The sequence below is a fragment of the Xiphophorus couchianus genome, chromosome 7 (assembly GCF_001444195.1).
Source record: "Xiphophorus couchianus chromosome 7, X_couchianus-1.0, whole genome shotgun sequence".
Lineage (NCBI taxonomy): Eukaryota > Metazoa > Chordata > Actinopteri > Cyprinodontiformes > Poeciliidae > Xiphophorus > Xiphophorus couchianus.
This window is the reverse complement of record NC_040234.1, coordinates 28,781,457-28,802,622: the sequence shown is the minus strand read 5'-3', so window position 1 is coordinate 28,802,622 and position 21,166 is coordinate 28,781,457. Positions and strand designations below refer to the sequence as shown.

The 21,166-nt window shown below is 37.2% G+C and overlaps 5 protein-coding genes across 5 annotated transcripts in view; 1 reads left to right on the top strand and 4 right to left on the bottom strand.

Moving 5' to 3' along the window:
• Nucleotides 1-827: 827 nt before the first annotated feature.
• Nucleotides 828-1,754, bottom strand: LOC114148725 (olfactory receptor 6N2-like). Its single transcript, XM_028024175.1, has one exon. It carries the CDS (start codon nt 1,752-1,754, stop codon nt 828-830), a length of 927 nt encoding a protein of 308 aa, XP_027879976.1.
• Nucleotides 1,755-5,285: 3,531 nt separating this feature from the next.
• Nucleotides 5,286-6,269, bottom strand: LOC114147674 (olfactory receptor 52J3-like). The gene has a single exon (XM_028022231.1). The coding sequence runs from the start codon at nt 6,259-6,261 to the stop codon at nt 5,314-5,316; it is 948 nt and encodes a 315-aa protein (XP_027878032.1). The 5' UTR covers nt 6,262-6,269; the 3' UTR covers nt 5,286-5,313.
• LOC114147672 (alsin-like) overlaps nt 6,189-21,166 on the top strand; it is an 80,784-nt gene continuing 65,806 nt past the window's right edge. The window contains exons 1-2 of the mRNA XM_028022228.1: nt 6,189-6,272; nt 10,380-10,470. The gene's annotated coding sequence lies outside the window, so the exon portion shown is untranslated. The remainder of the gene's footprint in view (nt 6,273-10,379; nt 10,471-21,166) is intronic.
• LOC114147676 (putative gustatory receptor clone PTE03) lies at nt 9,337-10,343 on the bottom strand. Its single transcript, XM_028022232.1, has one exon. The coding sequence runs from the start codon at nt 10,341-10,343 to the stop codon at nt 9,402-9,404; it is 942 nt and encodes a 313-aa protein (XP_027878033.1). The 3' UTR covers nt 9,337-9,401.
• On the bottom strand, nt 16,600-20,653 carry LOC114147673 (frizzled-7-A-like). Its single transcript, XM_028022230.1, has one exon. It carries the CDS (start codon nt 20,171-20,173, stop codon nt 18,473-18,475), a length of 1,701 nt encoding a protein of 566 aa, XP_027878031.1. The 5' UTR covers nt 20,174-20,653; the 3' UTR covers nt 16,600-18,472.

The window sequence follows — 21,166 nt, the reverse complement described above, 5'->3', positions numbered from 1 at the left end:
ATTGCATGCATTGCATAATTGCATGTATAAGCAAGGGCATGCAATTCACACAGGCTCATCTTTAACATGTTAAAAATTATTTCTTAATAAATTCACCACAATGCAGTAACATATGACAGCTTCATTAACAACATAAGTTATTTCTCATGTTGACATGCAGAGATGACCATCCTCTTAAACGACATTTTAAACAGTTTTATGTTTGGACATTGATTGATTTGCATGTTTAACTCGAGCTTCACTCCACGTACAGATATACAAGAACTTCTAGCTGGATTGAGGGCAAAAATGGTTCTGATTGAATGTTACAGACCCCTGATTTACCTGGATATAAAGCAAAAATTTTACATTTATTTGCACAAAATGAGAAATGGTCAAAATAATAAAAACAGATGCAGTGCTTTCAGACCTCAAATAGTGCAAAGAAAACAATTTCATATTCATTTATAAACAATAATAGTAATGTTTTAACTCAGGAAGAGTTCAGGAATCAATATTTGGTGGAATAACCAGGAGGTTTTCAATGGGGTTCAGTGCAGTGGGCTCTTAATTATTTTCAGATCTGTATGTCACATTAAAGGTGAATAAAACAGGCGGTTTATCTGGGTGTGTAGACTTTTTATATTCCGTGTATGTGCATAAAAACATGAGTTTGTATTAGCTGAAGGGTAGAAGTTTGTCAAATAAACTGAATCATTAATGGATTAAATTAGTTTCCTGTGATGGTCTGGCCAAATTTTAACCATCATCAATCGTTAGGGTTCGTTTCCTGATGCCTTACCACAATCTTTTCAGTTGTAGAAATATGTTTGGGTTAATGTACATATTCATCTTTTATGGAAAAATAAACCTAAAATGTGCCTCCTGATATCTGGCAGCTTGAGGCCGTACAAAAGAGGATTCAGAACTGGAGGGATGACGACAAACTCAAAGGATAAAATAACAGCAACAAATGGATTTATGTCCTCCAGGTTATATCGACTCAAGGCGATATCGCAAAATCCAGCGACAGAATAAATCATAAAAGAAACTATATGTGGTAGGCAACTGTGCAACGCTTTACCATTGAACTCTGTCGATTTTTTCCAGCATACAACTAGGATCCGTAAATAGGTGTAAAGCACATAAAAGAGTGGGAGAAAGACTGTAGTGATGGTCAGAAGCATTCCTAGAACATTATAGAGAGCAGTGTTGACACATGATAATTTCACCACATTCCAGTTGGCACAAAACACCTTCTGGATCTCATTACCACACAGAGGAAGGCGGGAAGACATCAGTATTCCTGCCGTAAGATTCAGAGCTGGAAAGATCCAGGCCAGAACCGACAGCAGAACAACAGCTCTAGACGTCATCTTTCTGTGATAATGTAAAGGATGACACACGGCCACGTATCTATCATACGCCATGATGCTCAGGATGGTCAGTTCATTTGAGCCGTACGTGTAGATAACATAAATCTGAGTAAAACAAGCCAGTTGAGAAATCAAATGGACATCAGAGAGCAGGTCCATGAGAAACCTGGGGAAGAATCCAGCAGAACCGTACAGAGAGTTGACTGATAACAAGGCGATGAATAAATACATGGGTTGATGCAACGCGGTGCAGTGGGAAATCACCAGGATCATCAGCAGATTGGCGCAGATGATGAAGCTGTAGAGGAGCAAGCAGAAGGTGAAAGCTGCAAAGCGGTAATGTCCAATGTTCACAAACATGGTGAGGTTGAAGTAAAACGGCAAGGAGATGTTTTCCATTTCACCCCATCAAATTCAGCAATGCATCAAAACTGACAAGTTTACACCAACAGAAAACACCAGACAAGTTAGGCAACACATCAGGAGTTTTGTCCTTCACAATGGGATTTGATGAACCTGTTTCAGTCAGAGCTGAAGAGTTGTGAACATAAGAAAGGAAATGAATGAGTCTTTATCATCGACTGGCTTTAGACGTCATTCTCTTCTTTCTACTCTGGAGAATTAGCACACAAACCAACACTTTAATTTGGATTAACGTGGCAGCTTACACATCAGCTGCTTAAATTGAACTTAGATACAACTATGGATCAAATACAAAGTACTGCATAGTAAAGAAATAAACGGTTTTCCATTTTTTTCCAAATCAAAACCTGAATTTGAGAGCAGCGGACTCAAGCTCATTTTTATTTTGGACTTTATCAAGATCATGAATGTTTTCTAGTGCCAGTTGTCTCAGTATGTATTAATAAAACACTGTCAAAATATTTACAATCAGCTGCCTACATTCAATAAGTAGTACTTCGAATTAAATAATATTGAACATCTTTTCACACTGATCATTCCCTCCAGGATTTTGATAGTTTTTGTGATTTTTTGCAATCAAACTCACTGATATTGAGGTTCTAATTTAGAAATATTTACGCATATTTATCACATTAAATGTGACTTTTTGTTACTCGCTGTATCGATTATAACTTGGCATCAAGCAAGGCTGAGGCAGCAGGGTAAAATTAAAGAAATACTGCCGCCTGCAGGTGGGAGGTAGCAGTCACTTAACCCAAATGTTTTTGACCATTTATGGGGAATATTTGCAAAAAAAAAAATCATAATTACGCATAATGCTAGAAAAAATCCAGGGGTCTGTTGATTTTGAGTTAATTTCTGTAATTGCAAAAAAATAACTAGATAAACTGAGTGATGTAATTTGGTGTCTAGAGGGCCACATAAAAAGCTATGGTGGACCGGATTTGGCCCGGGCCTTGATTTGGACACACGTGGTATAGAAAGTTGACCTTTGTGTACTTTAATTTTAAATAAAGCTGTGCTGTGAATGCGTCAGAGTAACATCAGTGAGAAAACATAATATCATTATAAGGTTATTGAATAAAATCCCACATTTTAAACATCTGACTTATCTCCTTTAATCCGAAAACTGCAAACCTCCCACCAACTAGAAAGAGGAAAAAAATAAAACTACAAAACTGAATTGAGTAATACTTAATAACTAAAATGAATTAAGATTTAGTTAATAAATTACTATTATCGGTTCTGTAGCTAAAGGTAACTTATCAAAGAGTTTGTTTTTGTGCTCACAGTGACTGATGCTGGATTAATTACTCTCAGAGGACAGTGACATTAATGACCTGTTGACCACCTTCACTATAGTTACGCCACAAAACGCTTTAGACACAGGAACAACAAAACGCTCTCTGAGGACCTCCTATGTGACACTGAATCACAATTTATAAAAACAAACACCTAAAAACAAATGTTGTAGCTTTTATATAGTAAATATTATGTTTTTCTTGATAATCCTTACAGTTCAAGCAGATTTTAAAGATGTTTGTTTCTGATCCGATCCCACAGGGCAGCATAGAGTAACCGTTGGGTAATAATTAGCTTGATATTGGCCACAATGCTCCCTGAAGTAAACGGTTTCCCACTGCAGCCACTTCTGGAACATCACACTGAACTATTGTTTAATCTACAAACAGGAAGTTACTTTACTTTTATTCCTTCAAAGTGGAACAAAAAGTGATGGAAGTTATTTCATGGACATTCCAGGAAAGTATCTGGTAAAGAAAACACCAACAATAAATAGTAGGCTATATAGATGTACCTGGTAATTTCTATGAAAGTAAGTGGTAAATTCAATCTAAGCTACCTGGTACGTTTCAGGAAAGTCTCATGAAAGTCCCTGGTAAATAAAACCGAAGTATCTTTATATTTTAATATATTCATTTATGAAGGCTCCATGGAAGAACTTTGTGCGATCTACAAGGTTTCATAAAAGTAGGAGACATTTACATTGAAAGCAAATTGGTATGAAAATAACTTGTAAGTCTAAAGGAAGCACCTAGTAGGTTCTGAAAAAGTCAAATTAAAACCCCAGGTAAGACCAAATAAATTACCTTAAAGTACTTGACAGTTTACGTAAAGGTTTCAAAAAGGTTTCACATAAATTACAGGAAAGCACTTCAATTAAAGTTCCTTTAAGTTTCTGGTAGGTTCCAGGAAAGTCCCATGAAAGTTCCCGGTAAGCTTCATCAAAGTATTAGGTATAACGATTACCTTGAAAAGTCCAAAAACGCTCCAAGTTCCTGTGAAATGATCTCAAAGTTCATATAAAGCATGAATAGTATTTTGGGCTGTAACCCAAAGATGTCATCCCCTAAAGGTGCCGTACTTTCCTCTAAACTGGATACATGTTTTACACCGTGAGCATGTTGTTGTTAGGAAAGACATTTACTCTACAACCAAGAAAGTAAAACTCCCTACAAAATACTTAATGACCCAATGATTAGAAGTACATTTGTGTAAAAATCTAATATGAATAAAATCATAATTTTTCTTGTGATTATTTCAGCAAACATAAGAAAGTTTATGCTTTAAATGAACAAACATAAGCTCAAATCTGTTCTATTGTAGTTTCTTATATCTTTTATGAGTGCAATTAATTTTTATTAGCATTTCCCATGAAAAAAAAGAGTTTTCCAACACAATTTTAATTTTACAAGTTGATAATTTTCCTTATTCAAATTTATAAATGTTAAAATTTCCAAGCACTTTTCTTATATTTTGTACATTTTAAACAAAGCATTTTGCAAAATGGGATTTACTAAGTGTATGTTAAATTATGACACATGATGCTGAGTGAGAACCTGGATAAACTTTAATTAGCTTCATTTTAAAATCTAGCTAAAAGAAACTCTTGAATCTAGACTAATAAATATTTTTAAAGCACATTTTTTGGATCTTTAATGTCTTTGTTCATAAGTTTAAAAAAAAGGATCACCAATAGTTTTCATCTAAAACAGACCCAGTTTAAGTACAACACGTTCAAAACCTTGATCTACAGAAATTTAGAGAAACAAAAAGCTGCAAAATTAATATTTTTATTTTCTAAATAACGGTGCACTTATCTTTGAGTTTTGATCAGACCAAACTGATCCATAAGTTTAACAAAAGTGCATGTTGTAATGAATTTAATTTCAGTTTATTTACATACTGTAGCATCAATTCAAGCCAAGCCAACTGTTTTATAAGCACTTTTGAAGCAGTAAAAGTAACCATAGTACTGAACAAACACATAAAACAAAAAATCTAAATAAAACTAATCAACACATGAAAGAGACAATGCACAACAAATAAAATATTTCATTCTGTGCCAAAAGCCAATGAAATCAAAGAAAAAAAATTCAAATCAGGGCAATTATCTACAAAAACATATAACAGATCCTGGTTACTGGTAGTATTCAAACTAATTAGATTTTTTTCACACACTTTTACACTTTTGAACCCTGTAAACCATTCATTGGAGGTGCAAGAGAAACATGTTTCAGACAATCCCTTTTAGTTTGAATCGTTGGTATATCAAAGTACACAAAAGCATCATCCTCCTCCTAATTTTTGTGAGGATCAGCCCATAAATAACTGGGTTCACAACTGGTGGAATTATGAGAAATTGCACGGCCATGAAGTTTCTTAAACCCTGCGGCACAGATGTCGATCCGTACCTGGAGTACATGAGGTCAAAGAGCAAAGCAGTGCTGACGTTGAACAGACACATGAGATGTGGCACGCAGGTCTGGATAAACTTTCCTCTGCCCTCTTTGGAGCTCAGGGCCGACTTTACAAGCTGGACGTATGAGCAGCCGATGTAGAGAACATGAACCAAATAAAACGCAATAACAATGAGTCCAACTACGTCGTTTACTTTTGTCGAACCACAAGAAAGTTTAACAACGGACCAGTTCTCGCAGTAAAGCTTGTCGATGTGGGAACCGCACAGCTTGAGCACTGATGTGAGGCCGACGACCAGCAGCTCACACCACAGAGGAACCATCCAACACAAACAAACTAAAGCAACAGTCCTCTGCCGAGTCATCACAGAGTGGTAGGTCAGCGGTCTGCAAATAGCCACGTATCTGTCATAAGCCATCAGTGCCAAAACTGAGTAGTCAACCATTGCATAAGAATAAACAACATATATTTGTAGGAAGCATCCTGCGTACGTTATGACATAAGCTCCAGATAACAGGTCATACATAAACTTAGGGTAAAAGCCTGTAGTCCCATAAAGCGCATTAATACACAGGTTGCACACAATAAAGTACATGGGTTCATGCAGGTTCTGATGGAAGATTATAGTTAAAATGAGAGCAACATTTACCAGTAAAATAAGACAATAACATAGTAGAGTAAGAGAGAATAATGCGACTGTATAGCTGGTTGTTGCATTGAAACCTGAGAGTGAAAAAAGAACTACAACAGACGAGTGATTCATCTGGCCACTGAGTGAATATCTCATCGTCTGCACACCTGTTTGTGTAAGGTGTGAATTTATAGCTGAATCTGAAGGGAGCCTCCTCCTTCTTCCACTTTGTTGGTCTCAGGGTGGGAGTTTAAAGGGAACCTATGATACAAAATTCACATTTTGCTAATCATTTAATGTATTTTCCAGACTATAGAGAGGGCACCTCACTATATGCCGCACCTACAAAGTTTATTTAAAAAAACTGGAAATGTACATATGTAAGCCGCACCGGGCTGTAAGCCGCTGGTATCTCCGCCGCTCTCGGTTTTCCACAAGGTCTCAGCAGAGGGAGCGTCCCTAATAAATCTGCTATTAAGGACGCAGCCCTGTGTCTCCAACGCCGAACCATGGATTCGTTCACGCCAAGCTTAGCGACTATCAATTTGTACTGCCAGATCAATAGCCTTCAACTTAAAAGCTGCATCATATGAACTCCTTCCTGTTGTTTCCATGATGAGGTGGTATGAGTTTGAAAACATTTCTCCGTCGTGCTGCTAGCATGTGCTTGTTCTAAAAGAAAATTAGCATTTTCTTATTTGATTTCCAATTTTGACTTCCAATGATTCATTTCATGCTAAAGAGCCCCCTGGTGGTTGAAGAAACATCCACAGAAAAGCCGCATGGTTCAAAGCGTGGGGGGGGGGGAGTAGCGGCTTATAGTCCGAAAAATACAATATATTTATATTTGGGTTTCTACTGCTTCTAAAAACAACCCACGCGATTAAAAAACACCCAGCCATTGTCTTGGCTTTGAGTTAATATTTTTTGGTGTCTGAAAAATGAGCCATTTCACAAACTTCCTGGTTGTTAAGTCACACTGCAGCGTTACCAAGCAACCCTATCCGAGCTCAACACGTCACCTAGCAATCCAAGCAGAGCTCTAGCACATTTAATCAGCTGGTTTCACCGCTGTATGCATTGTACAATGGCTGCTGGAAAAGACAAGTGTTTAGTTGTTGACTTACCGTCCAAAAACCACTTGCTGCATTATTGTTGGTTGTGTAGGAGGCTCTACTTCTACTTTTCAAAGCTGTATTGTTGTTTAATGTATAATTGCACATCTGTTTGCAGCCATTTTCAAATTGGAGAGTAAATGTTGAGTTGGGAGCCGTGGAATTTAAAGTGACAGAAACTCTGAAACATCTCATTCTGAAAGGAACTCAAACCTCAAACGAAAATCTCTATCTGAGAATGATTTTGTGTAAAAACTGCACTGAACATGTTTTATATAGCTTGGCTCTATTATAAGCTTCTCAAGGAAGCATAGTAGGTAACCTTTAATTCAAGGGTCTCAAACTCATTTTTATTTTGGGCCGTATAAATGTCATGATTGTTTTCAAGGGCCAGTAATGCCTGTAGGTATTGATTAAAAACATATTAAAACTGTTAAAATATTGATAAACAGCTGTCTATATTCAATAAGTACTTCTTGGAACTGGATAATATTAAACATCTTTTTACACTGATCAGTCCCTCCAGGATTTTGATAGTTTTTGTGATTTTTCACAATCAAACGCTCTGATTTTGAGGTTCTGATTTAGAAATATTTGCGCTCATTTATCACAGTAAATGTGACTTTTTGTTACTTGCTGTATCGATTATAACTTGGCATCAAGCAGCAGGGTAAAATTAAAGAAATACTGCCGCCTGCAACTTGCAAAAACTCATAATTACGCATTAGTGCTAAAATAAAATAATGCAGGGGTCTGTTTTGCATAAATTTCCGTGATTGTGAAAAACTGGAGGGACTGACTAATGTAATTTGGCATCTAGAGGGCCACATAAAAAGCTTCGGCGAGCCGGTTTTGGCCCCCGGGCCTTGAGTTTGACACTGAAGATGAGAGACACAAGACCCATTGATGCAATCGAGCTGAAGGCCTCTATGAAAACAATCTAAAGGTTTTCTAAAACCTCAGCAGAGCCACAGGCTGATTACATCCATGCCACGCCACACTGACGCAATAATTCATTCAAAAAAGACCCAACCAAGTATCCAGTGAATATTCTGTAGTGAATAGAAAAACTTTTAGTTTCTAATTTTATGAGAAACTGAATTTAGGGTTTCCAGAAACTGCTTGGAAAACATCTATCCCTGTCTAATAAATCTATAATGTGGGTTTTCACTTTCTGAAGAGAAATATAAATAAAAATATAAATCCTTCTTCATTGCTCCTGTTCCAGCAGCAAAGTGACGGCAAATGGAAACTGGAAGATGTAATTACAATCACTGAATTAGTTGAACTGTAATAATTTATTTAGATTCACATAAATGTACAGATGCCTCTTAAAATTTGTTTTAAACCAAAAATTGAATTGGACTTTCTGACTGTATAATAAGATTAAACCAGAAAATGGACATCAGACTGTTTCCAGCTAAAAACAAATCAGTTTTTATTTAAGATATCTTAGTTTTAGTCCCTTACTGAATGAGCAAATATTTTTCCTTTTCCTGAACATGACAACTTCCACAATGTGCAGAAATTAGAGGTCAAGGGTACAAAACTGGGCTGTTTCCCTAGTTAGGTGTTAAATACTCAATTGAAAATTAGTTGTCATGTGTTATAATTTAATAAAATTAACCTGAAGAAAGAAAATATAAGAATGTGTTTGGTATTAATGTTAAATGTTTAAATCAGAGTTTTCTGTTTTGTTTTAGAATTATTGACAATTTTAGTGTTTAACTTTTTAGTTTTCATGTGATTCTTTTGTGGCGTTTTCACTTTTTAACCACATTAAGCAAACACACTAAACTGTTTTACCAATCCTTTATCATTTTGGAAATATGCTAAACAATGTCTGTTGTCATTTAAATTGTTAATATTTGGAAAACAACAAACAAACAAACAAGAAGAAACAGTAAAGGAAGCAAAAAAAATTTAAAGTAACACTCAAATATCTTGATATAATCTTCTTTGGATTTTATTTTTTTGTTTGTAATTTTAAAACAAAATATTACACAAGTTTTCTTTAAAATAGCTAATGATAAACATTTTCAATCATTTCTGCAGATAGTTCTTGTAAAATTTGCTAGAATATGGAGTAACGAAATACCAGGAAAAAACCCATAAAAGTTGCAAATGCAATAAATATTTTCATACATATGGCCGACCTCATCCTAACCCCTCCACCTGCTTTTTGTACCTGCACAATCTGAAGAAACTGTTGCGAACTTGAGTTAAATTCAAACCATAGATGATCGGGTTAAGCATCGGAGGGATGATCAGAAACTGGATCGCCATGAAGTTCTTCAGACTCTGCGGCACCGATTCCGATCCGTATCGAGCGTACATGACGTCGAAAAGAAGCGTGGCGGTGACATTAATCAGACATATTAGATGCGGCATGCATGTCTGCAGGAACTTCCTCCTGCGTTCTGGATACCTTAAAGCAAACGTGACCAACTGAAAGTAAGAGCATAAAATGAAGAGAGCGTGGCCACAATACAGAATTATGACAAAAAATCCAACTATATTATTTAACGTTGTCGAATAACATGAAAGTTTAATAAAGGACCAGTTCTCACAGTATAGTTTCTCTATCTGGAAGCCACATAAAATCAGCTTGGAGCTCATGATCACGACGACAGACTGGCAGATCATTGGCACCAGCCTGGAGAAACACACCAAGAAAGTGACCCGTTGTTTGGTCATGATGGAGTGATACTCCAGAGGGCGGCAGATGGCCAAATACCGATCGTAAGACATCACAGCGAGAATGGAGAAGTCTGTTGTTGCATAGGAGTAGATGAAAAAAACCTGCAGGAGGCAACCAGCGTAAGAAATGACGTGAGTGTTGGACAACAGATCGAAGAGAAATTTAGGGTGAAAAGCCGCCGTCCCATAAAGACTGTTAAAACACAGATTACACAGGAAGATGTACATGGGCTTGTGAAGCTTTTCCTCTAGTATGATAGTAAGAATAAGAGCCACATTCACAAATATAATCACAATGTAACACAGCAGGGTCAGAGCAAAAAGGGTCAGGCGGTATTTTGCTGAACTGTCCTTAAATCCCAACGAGGTGAATGAACCCAACATGGTTGCATTGATCATTATGTTGATCTGAGCACGTCTCTCTGTCAATCCTAGATGCTTTTTCCATGAATGTGAGCTGCAGAGTGTGAAGATGACGGGATGTGCCGGCTGCAACAATTCACCGCCTGCCCCGGACAAAAGTCAGGTGAGTCTTCATTTAGTGCCTGTTGAGTCCAATCAGAGCTCAGTTCATCTCCAGAGGCTAATTACCCGAAAGGGTTGCATAAAAAGTAAGAAAACTACTGTAACTGGGGTGGAAGATAAAATAAAATAAGATATTATAGTGCAAAAAGATGGAAATGTTCCTTCGGCTCGCCAACCGTAAAGTAAAACACATTCATACAATAACAATACCAGCAAAAAACATTTCAAACATTTTTACAAAACATTTGAAAATACTCTGTACAAAAGGACAAAACTTTTTGACATCAAATCACACTAAACTTTTTATATCAGCAATAACTACCAGAAATATTTGCTGAATGCCAGAATAAAGAGAATTGCTCAGATATCCATGTACTTTTCTTACTATTTAGTTTATTTAGAATCGCAATACTTTTAACAATAAACTTTATTTAAGAAAGGATCATGTAGAGCTCAACCAAAAATCATGCACTGTACCAGATTACAGCATAATGTAATTCACATCTGCAGACCTTTGACTAGTTACAAAAATGGATAAACAATGCACTACTGATACTGATAATACTTTTTATTTAAGTTTGATATAAAGTCGAACTTCTCACCGTCTGGTGTTTTTGTGCGGTGTTTCAATTTGGTTTATTTTGTTCAAAACTCAGACAGAATTTGGACAAAGTTTATACGTTTCTATAAAATACTTTAAAAACATATTAAAATGATTTTTCCTAAATTAAGTGCAACAGCCACTTGAGAATAAATCTAAACAAAATATTTTTTGAGATAGAGAAAACATAAAATAATAGAAAACGAGAATAAAAGTTTACGTGGAAGTCTGAAACTAAAGTATCGATCTTACAACACTATTATCAATCTGATATTGATACTGACACTGACTTGTTATTGATATTATCAATATTTTTGCTCAATCCACTCTTCTGGGGTTGATTTGAATCAAACATTTTGGGTAATTAAAATCACACATGAAGAAGTTTGGTCAGGTGATGTCATTAAACACATCGCGTCATCATGTTCCTGCTACTTCCTGTTGTCTTCTTCGTCGTTTCTGCCAGTAGTAACATCCGGTTGTTGGTCATGTGATTCGTGATGCAAAATAAGTGTTTCTATTGCTGTTTTGTGAAAAACAGCTGAAAGAAACAATCTCACCCTAGCTCAAAAACTTTTAATTCAACAATTTGAGTTTTTTTAAATTCCCGAGTTTCTTATATGGTCAATGGAAACGTAGCGAGATACAGATTTGCTCATAAACTACACATTTATTATTTATTTAGATAAAATTTGTCTTTGATCGTCTTATTTTCTTTAATACTAAAACACAACGTATATATTTGACCTTTATAGGGGTTGCTTTTTCTTTTCTTATCCTCTCTAATGTCAGCTGCCCCACAGTGGGGTAAAGCGAGTTTAGTCACAGTTGCATCTTCATGGAAAACAGTCCCAGAGCATTAATTTAAATTAATGTCCAGGGAAAACAGAGAGAGAGCGGACTAATGACCCAGAGGTTTAATCATTGTGTTTTCATGTCACAACAACAGGGAGCAAACTTTTATGTTTTGGCATCATAAACATAATCCCTGATGTCCAGACTGATTACATCAGATTGACTTTTCACAGATATGTTCAGATTACAGATTTGTCAAGTTAAAACTTTTATTAAAACTATTTTAGATGCTGCATAACCTCAAACCTGCCAAAATAATATTTAGATTACATACATAGATTTATCATGCTGCTTGTTTTAAATTTTTCCATACACACGACTGGACTCTAGTAACTAATTATGTAAAATGCAACTGGGTTTTACTTAAGGGAAAATATCCAGGGGGAATGAGTACGTTTGCATGGCTCCACATTTAGGTTTATCTACTTATCTACACCACATATAAAGTTGTGTTTTTTTTTGCTTTTACAAATCAATCATGATCAGCAAAATTTGGCTGTTTTGACGGAAAAAAAAATACAGAAAAATCCCGTTAATGTCAATTAATACTGATTTTTTATTTTATTTTATTTTATTTTTTTTACAAAATATTAACAATTAAATTAAATGTGTGACATGAATTAAGTAATTGCATTAATATAAATCCCTTTCCAGTTAGTATTTAACAGTATTTTACGTATTTACATATGCAGATATACAAGTACACACACACATGTTTGTATTTATATCCATATTAGGACTTTGTATTGACTTCCATTCATTTTACTTTTCTATCTCTTATCAGTTCAAATTGCAAAATTTAGAGCCATGGTCAAAGATTTAATCGGATTAGTCCAATGATCTTCAACAAAATCAACCAATGGGCTGTCATGGTTGATGTATATTTTTCAATTATATATTTAACCTATTATGCAAAATTCACATTTTGCACATCTTTACACTTCTATTTGGGTTTCCACTGCTTCTAAAAACAGCCAAAGTGCTTAAAGAAAAACACCCAGCTTTTTTTTGACAATAAATTAGTGTTTTTTGGTGTCTCAAAAATGAGCCATTTCAAGATGCTCCGGAATGTAGCGTCACCTAGCAACCCCAGTGAAGCCCAGCGCGTTACCTAGCAACCCAGGCAGAGCTCCAGCACGTTTGGTTTTACCACTGCATGTGCTCTACAATGACTGCTGGAAAAGACGAGTGTTTTGTTGTTGACTTACAGTCCAGAAGCCACTTGCTGCATTCTTGTTGGTTGTGCAGGAGGCTCCACTTCTGCTTTTCAAAGATGTACGGTTGTATAATTGCACATTTTCACGGGCGAGTGTAAATGTTGAGTGGGGAGTTACAATCTACACAGTGGATAACTGCAATGCTCCGCCTTCTGGTTTTCTTTAAATATCATAAGTAAATAAATTTTAGGTAGTTATTTGGAAAACTCCAAATTTACATTAGATTTTAACAGGGTTTTAAAACCAATAATAGTATTAATCCCATCAGTTATTAGTATTATTATACCTCGTCCTGTGAAATAGCCTTCCTGAAGAGTTGAGAGAAGAAGTCGTCGTTTATTTTTATATGAATGTACTCAGGAAGATTTTTTATTTATTTTGGCTTTTATTTGATTTGTAGCAATTAAGATTATTAATTCATAATTTAACCGTAGTTATGTCTGTAGTTTTATTGTACTTTAAGTTTGGGTGTGGTTTGTCTTTAAATAATTCAGTTTATCAGGCAATACTTTTTTATTACTGCTGTGATTATTGAACTCTTTCATTAGTTGTTTTGAATAAAAATATTTTTGTAAGCTAAAAGTTGTACTTTATTTAAACAAATTATGTTTCTCAATTTATTTATTAGTTTTACTTAATTTTTATCAAGCATTTTATAATTTATGTAACATTCCTACAAGGTTCTTAGGATTTTGTTGCATAATTTTGATGCAGATTTGCGTCTAATAAGTGTTTTAAAAACAAAAATATGAAACCTTACAGATGCAAACATGAAACCTTGATCTAAATTAATTTTGTGCGTTTATTACTAAGAAAAGCTGCATGTAGCAGCTACTGCCACCAGATGTAAGTATCACTCCACGTCTCAAAATGGATTTAACTTTACATGTCGGTGCGTGTCGCCCTCTGCTGGACGAAATGAGAACAGCAGCAGGGGAGATAAACTACAACTCACTCACCATGCTGTGGTCCTGTGGCACTTTGAGACAGACTCAGAGCATGAGTCGAGGTTTCAGTATTTATACAGAGGATTACAGAACCAGAGTCTCTTAGAATCAAGTACTGGGACGTGTGAGAGTTTTTAAGTTGTGGACTTAGGAATTTACTGCTGTCTCATTTTTCCTGCTTTTGTTTACATTATTATCACAATAAATTAAAGAAATAACCTAAAACTTTCATATTCCTACAATGTTAGGAATATGAAAGGTTATTTTAGTGCAATCGTGTTTTATTTAATGATTTCTGCTACTTTTGTCCCAGACAGGAAAACAATAAAGGCACAAGCGATTAAAAATACATAGTCACGTTTTCACTGTTGGTAAAAATCCCAAGCACATGCGGTTGTCATATTTTAATTTAATTTCAAAAAGAAAATTATTTCCCTTTAGAACATTAATAAGTAACATAAGTTATTTCTTCTCGTTTAAAAAATGTGTTGCAGATAGAGTTTAAACTCTGGAAAAAGTTAAATATTCAAATCACATAATTTGCCTTTCTGCTGTTTTCTCTTTACACAATAAGAAAAATTTCTGTAAAAAAACAAACAAAAAAGAATTACCAGGACATTTTTTACTTCTAACTGATGTTTACCATAATTTAACAGTTTATCGTAATAATTTTACTCACATTTCTGTTAAGAACAGAAACCAAAGTTTAACTCTAAAGGGTTTGACAAAAGGAGATTCTGCCACACTGGAAAAACTGTTTTTATTCATAATTATTTTCAAACAGGAGGAAATAATTTCCAATAATTTTCACTAAATAGATAAAATTCTAAATAGATGATTTTTAAGAGCTTTGTAAAATTACAAACTAAAACAAAAAGAATTATTAAAATTAATGCATTTTTGTTCTATATGATGATGATTGAAATGAATGAGCTTTACAAAAAATGTTGTGATTAAAAAGTATTATTGGTGTCTAAATTACACAAATGAACAAGTTTATTTAAAAACTTTGATTAAAGCTGCAAAAGCGTTCCAATCAAAATTCTTGAGATAAAAATATTCCTAGAAAAAAAACAGTTTGCATGTATGAAATAGGCAAAATGTGAACATTTTAAAAAATAAAATAAAAACTTTAATTACTTAAACTTTCATTCATTTCAGTTAAAAAATTACTTTATATATCCGAAAAGGAAATCAAATGTTCTCAGAACTCATATCATCCAATAATCTTCAGAATTGTAATGGATTTCCAGTAGCAGTCAGTCTTGCAGCACACCCAAAGATGCCTCTGAGTCAAAACTGTTAGTTTATGACAATCTCATGAGATGCTATCAGCTCAATATCTGTAGAGAGGATATTTCACAGCAACATATCCTGGATGACACCATCAGTTGTTGGTAAGCTCTGCTAATCCACATCAATTGCTTTTGCTGCTCCTCTTTAAATTTCTGCCTATTGTTATTATGTCAGGCATATTCCAAGGTCGTATCAAAACTGCAGAAGGTTAATGAATAGTTGTGCATAGTGAGGACTGAAGCTTATAATGGCATTCCTATATAAAATGGGAAACACTATGATACATAATATTTCTATAGTATTCTTTAAAAAGAGCTAGCTTCGTCTCTAAGGCAAGGGTGGCCAAAATTGTCAAAATACAAAACATTTTTTAAGAACTAAGATCTTGAGGATTTTTTTGTTGCTCAACAATAAAGCATGAAATATTTACAAAATGGTCAGATTTGGACACCCTGCTCTCAGTGATCAGGGTGGAGCACAAAATGAAAGAACCTCCCAAGGATTAATGCACTTTTTCCAAGTAGTATTTATTTTAAAAATACAGTTTTATGACTCATGGCTGCCAAGTAAAGGATAATCTGAAGCACTTTAATTCATTGATGACTCACTAGCTAACTGCAAAACAGAACAACAATGGCTCCTCCTATAACCTAATACTTTTATTTATTTGATGTTATAAAACTTTAAGAGTGGCGAATGTGTCACACTTACGTCCTGTTTATAGACTGCTAAACATAGACGACAGTCTATTTACATTACATCTACATTAAAGGCCAACAAAATTAGCTCCTTTGCTTTCATTTAGCTTTTCTTTGCTGTGTTTGCTGAAAGTGAATCTGCAGACTGGACTAATAAACTTATCTGACTCATCCCTCAAGCACTTCTTCAGAGGGCTGTAAAACCAAATGCTGCTGCACAGTAACAGCTCCAACACCTAGAAACAAACACTTTAAAATGTGTTTTTCCAGATACGTTTGCTGAAACTTTAATTATCCGACAGTCCAGCTCTGATCTGAAGGCTAGCTTTATCTATTGTTTTGCTGTAAACTTCGCTAATGTTGACTAAACATTAGCACAACTCAAGGTTCACTTCACAAAATGATAATCACCACATTACAAACTTTATCATTTTTATTCAAACTGTACATGTACAATGGGCTTATCTCATTTTTAAAAAAATACAAGTAAAAAAAGACAAAATGAGTATTTTTCCCCCCCCCCTTAAATACAATATGCATTTAAAAATCAAGAGTCTCTGTTTGCTGGCTGGTTTGCATATGTTCTGAAAACACAAAAAAACTAATTTTCCTTCTGCAAACAGAACAAACTAAACGTGTCAGTCTGGTAGCAATAACAGAATCACTTTGCTTTGTTTGGTAAAAATGCATGAAGTGACATTTTTCTGTTGAGCAGAACTTAACCAGGTCTTGAGGTATGTAGTACATCCATGTGAGGAGGAGAAGAAGAAAACAGCATGGTATATACAAACTGCCTTTAAATACAGCATGAAGTACGAAGTATGCACAATTTTAGTGAGATATACATAAAGAACAACAGGGCATGTTTAGGAATTTAAATAACCGCGAAGGTCAAACTGCTGACTTGCTCTCATTGTTTGTGAAAATGTGCTACAAGACGAGAAGCAGGCGGTTTCAGCTGACTCCTGACAAAACGCCACTAATTTCTTTGTTTAGTCTGAATGACGAAGTCACTTGTTTTAAATGCTGCAAGCGTCAAGTCGACTCCGGTAATTACTTCTCCTAATCAAGATAAGACAAAGACATTCAACAGGAGTCGTCTCACTTTAACTAAAAGCAATTAAACTCAGGTTTAAGCCTAAAATAAAGTGTTATTTCTATACAATCCTGTATCAAAAAAACTAGGAAATCATCATGATTAAAAGTCAGGTACAACACAACCTTAACTTTCTTTTCTCACAATCTGGTAAACCAGTTTTTTTATTTCCTAAAACAACCCTCTCCTCAGTAACAAACTCTTCTATTTGACCTCCTTCTAACACAGAAACAACATGCAACTTCTCAGATTTTTAAGCTTCTGTAAAAAAAAAAAAACAGACAAGTAAAAACAAGTAAAAAAAACATCTAAAAATGTTCAGTCGGCTTGCAAGAATGTAACACTTCATGAAATTAAAAGAAAAATAAGGCAAGTTACACCAAGCAGAATGCAGGTGCTAACTCAGAGTACAATTTTATCCCGGATAAAATAACATTAGAGCTCCAGAACAACCATTTGCACTCCCATGGATTAAATCTGGATCACTGAAATGGTGCTTTGGGTGCCTTAAAGGCTTTAAAGAGGGGGGAAAAAAAGCTTTTTTGATGGGTAATCCAAAAGTAGAGAGACCACACACAGAGACTAACAATGAGCCGTTGTGTCTCCAGGTTTCTGTAAGCATGTGTGTGTGGCCTTTAAAAATAAAAAAAATTAAAAAAGCAAAATCCAGGTCAATCTGTGGTGTAACAGTCTTTTTTTTTTACATTTACGATCACTGTGCAAACCAGTACATAACTTCATTCAACTTCGGAGTGAACATTCAAAACAGAAGTGAATATTCATCAGTCAGAAGATTAAAAAAAGAGGAAAATCTAGGCAGCCACTTGGCACATAAACATGGTGATTAACTATTCCTCCCATTTAAAGCAGAAGAGATTGTACCCTGCAAACTCTAACATCAATTAAAGCTTTGCAGTAATTTCCCTAATGAATGAATGAAATTATTTTATCTCATTGTTTTTCTCGCACAGTCCACTGACAAACTCAAGGGCGAATAGGGAGTACATTCAAATTGTAACAAAGGAATATATATGTATATATAAAGGGTTAAGTCTTTGCATGGCCATTTTATAGCAGTTTATGGTCCAAGAATACAAAAGTCATGATTTCTTTGACAAAATGGGGAACGGGGGAGTTAGTGAATATATTGGAAGGTTGTCCAACTTCCTTAAAGGTGTTGTGTGCTTCTGCCACAACAGTAAAACACTTTAACTCAGTTTAAAAAAAATAAAAATCCAACTAGGATTAATGAAATGAAAGCTTTTTGACCTCATTTTCACGCATGTTTCGCCCTCACACCGTCGTCTCTCCGTGGTTCCCGTTGCTGAGACGCTTGTAGAAACTCCGCCAGGACTGGAGGGTCTTCCCGGACCAGACCCAGAAACCGGAAGTTATGCCGACGATCATGGTCATCAGATATTTGATCATGAACACGGTGAAGTCCGGGGTCATGGGGGCGAAGTTGTGGACCGGGCAGGGGACGGCGAAGCGCTTGCAGGTGTGCATGTGCCAGGTGCGCTCCCATTGCTCCCTGAAGGCCTGCTCGTAGAAATAACAGGCAATCACGATGGTGGCCGGAACCGTGTAGAGGACGCTGAACACCCCGATCCGAACCATCAGCTTCTCCAGCTTCTCCGTTTTGGTGCCGTCATGTTTCATGATGGTGCGGATCCGGAAAAGCGACACGAAGCCAGCCAACAGGAAGGAAGTACCGATGAACAGGTAGACGAACAGCGGCGCTAGTACGAAACCGCGTAAGGCATCCACGTTGAAGATCCCCACGAAGCACACTCCGGTCAGGACGTCTCCGTCCACCTGGCCCATTGCAAGGATTGTGATGGTTTTGATGGCCGGGACAGCCCACGCGGCCAGGTGGAAGTACTGGGAGTTGGCCTCTATTGCCTCGTGACCCCATTTCATTCCGGCGGAGAGGAACCAAGTCAGGGACAGGATGACCCACCAGATGGAGCTGGCCATGCCGAAGAAGTAGAGCACCATGAACAGGATGGTGCAGCCCTCCTTTTTGGTACCCTGAGCCACAGTCCTATAGGCCTCCCCCTTGAATTTATCCACGCATACTACCTTGTCCTCCAGAAAGAACCCAGCAGCGTAGGCCACGGCCACCATGAAGTAGCAGCCGGACAGGAAGATGATGGGCCGCTCTGGGTACCTGAACCTCCTCATGTCCACTAAATAGGTGAGCACTGTGAACAGAGTGCTCACGCAGCACAGTATGGACCAGATCCCGACCCAAAGTCTTCCGAACTTCACCTCGTCTTCTCGAAAATACATGATCCCGCTGGGTTTTGTGGGCTCGCATGGGGCGCCGCAGTCTCTGACCCCCATGAATTTGTAGCCCAGGTAGGGCGGCACCTCCAGCTGTAGGGGGCAGGAGAACTGGTTGGGCGGGATCCGATGAGTGTGCTGTCCACCACCTATGGGTGGAGGGGTCACGGGTTCGGGTGCGCGGGGAGACGAGGAGGAAGACGGGCTGCCGGGTTCCGATGTGTTCTGCCCCACGCAGATCTCCCCGCCTCCGTGGACGGGGAAAGCCTCGCAACGGAGGCGGTCCGGCCACTGGAAGCCGAATTTATTCATCAGGGCTTCACATCCCTGCCGTGCCCGCTCACACAGCGACCGACACGGCGGGATGGCCTGCTCCAGCACCGTGCAAACCGGGGCGTACATGGAGCACAGGAAGAACTTGAGATCCGGGGAGCACTGGACCTTCACCAGCGGGTAGAACTGGTGCACCTCCAGCCCGGCGTCCTCCTGGTTGGTGTGGCCCAGGAGGTTCGGCATGATGGTCTGGTTGTAGGCGATGTCGGTGCAGAGCGGGATGGAGATGGGCTGGCAGAAACCGTGCTCCGGGACGGATATCCCACTTTCGCTGTTGTGATGCTGAGCAGAAGAAGTGGGTGAGAGAGAAATCCCGCACAGCAGCCACATGATCCGCAGCAGCGCGGAGCCAGCGGTGAACCTGGCCGCCGCCATAGCTGAAGAGGAGGAGGAGGGGGTGGGATAGAAAAACTTTGATCCAAGTACAGAGACTTAAAAACGTCCGAAAACGGTGAAAAATCCACGATAAATGTCGACAGCCCTAACTTTTAGTCCACTTTGTTTGAGTTTCAGCGGCTTGTGTCGACTTTTCACTTGTAGTTCACGAAGATAAATCCAAGTAAAACGTTCGTCGTGTCATGACTTCTTAATGTTCTTTGTAAGTGACTCCAAGCAGTCCACTCTTCACTCACACTCCGTGGAAAACTGCAGTTCAACTCACGTCTATTTAAAAAAAATCTACATAAAACAACCCCAGCGCGTTCAGCTGTTGCTCAGTCCAAAATCCAGACTCAGAAACGGGCAGTATTTCCAGGGCTTTTCGGCTAAACTTCACGCCGACCGTCGGCTCACATGCTGGGCGGTTGAAAGTCCAGAGGCTCGCTCCCCTCTCTCCGCGAGGATTCCGCCGGTTTCAAGGCGCCCATTCCATTCACCAGACACCCGCCCTTCTCCAGCACCGAGCGCGGGCCGCCTTAAAACCGACACCGCGCTTTCAGCCAATCAGAGCGTTTGTTTTCCTACAGGACTCGATGTTGATTGGTGTTCATTTCCCCACCAAAGGAAAGTATGTTACAGTAATTACATTACACCCGAGACTTTTTAAAACCCAAACAATTAAGTTTTCTAGTGGGATCTTTGCTCGTTTTAATTAAGACCTTATCTTTCGTCTTGGTACACCTAATGTTGTCAATATGTTACACCTTTGATGCCCTAAAAAAAGATTTGTGGTTGAAGACTGAATGGCATATTTTGATAATTCGTTTTTGTCATTGAGAATCAGTAATGAAAAGAGTTTATTAGATTATTTTTTCTAAGATAAGATATATATACATATATATATATATATATATATATATATATATATATATATATATATATATATATATATATATATATATATATAAAGCGACAAATAAAAAATAGACA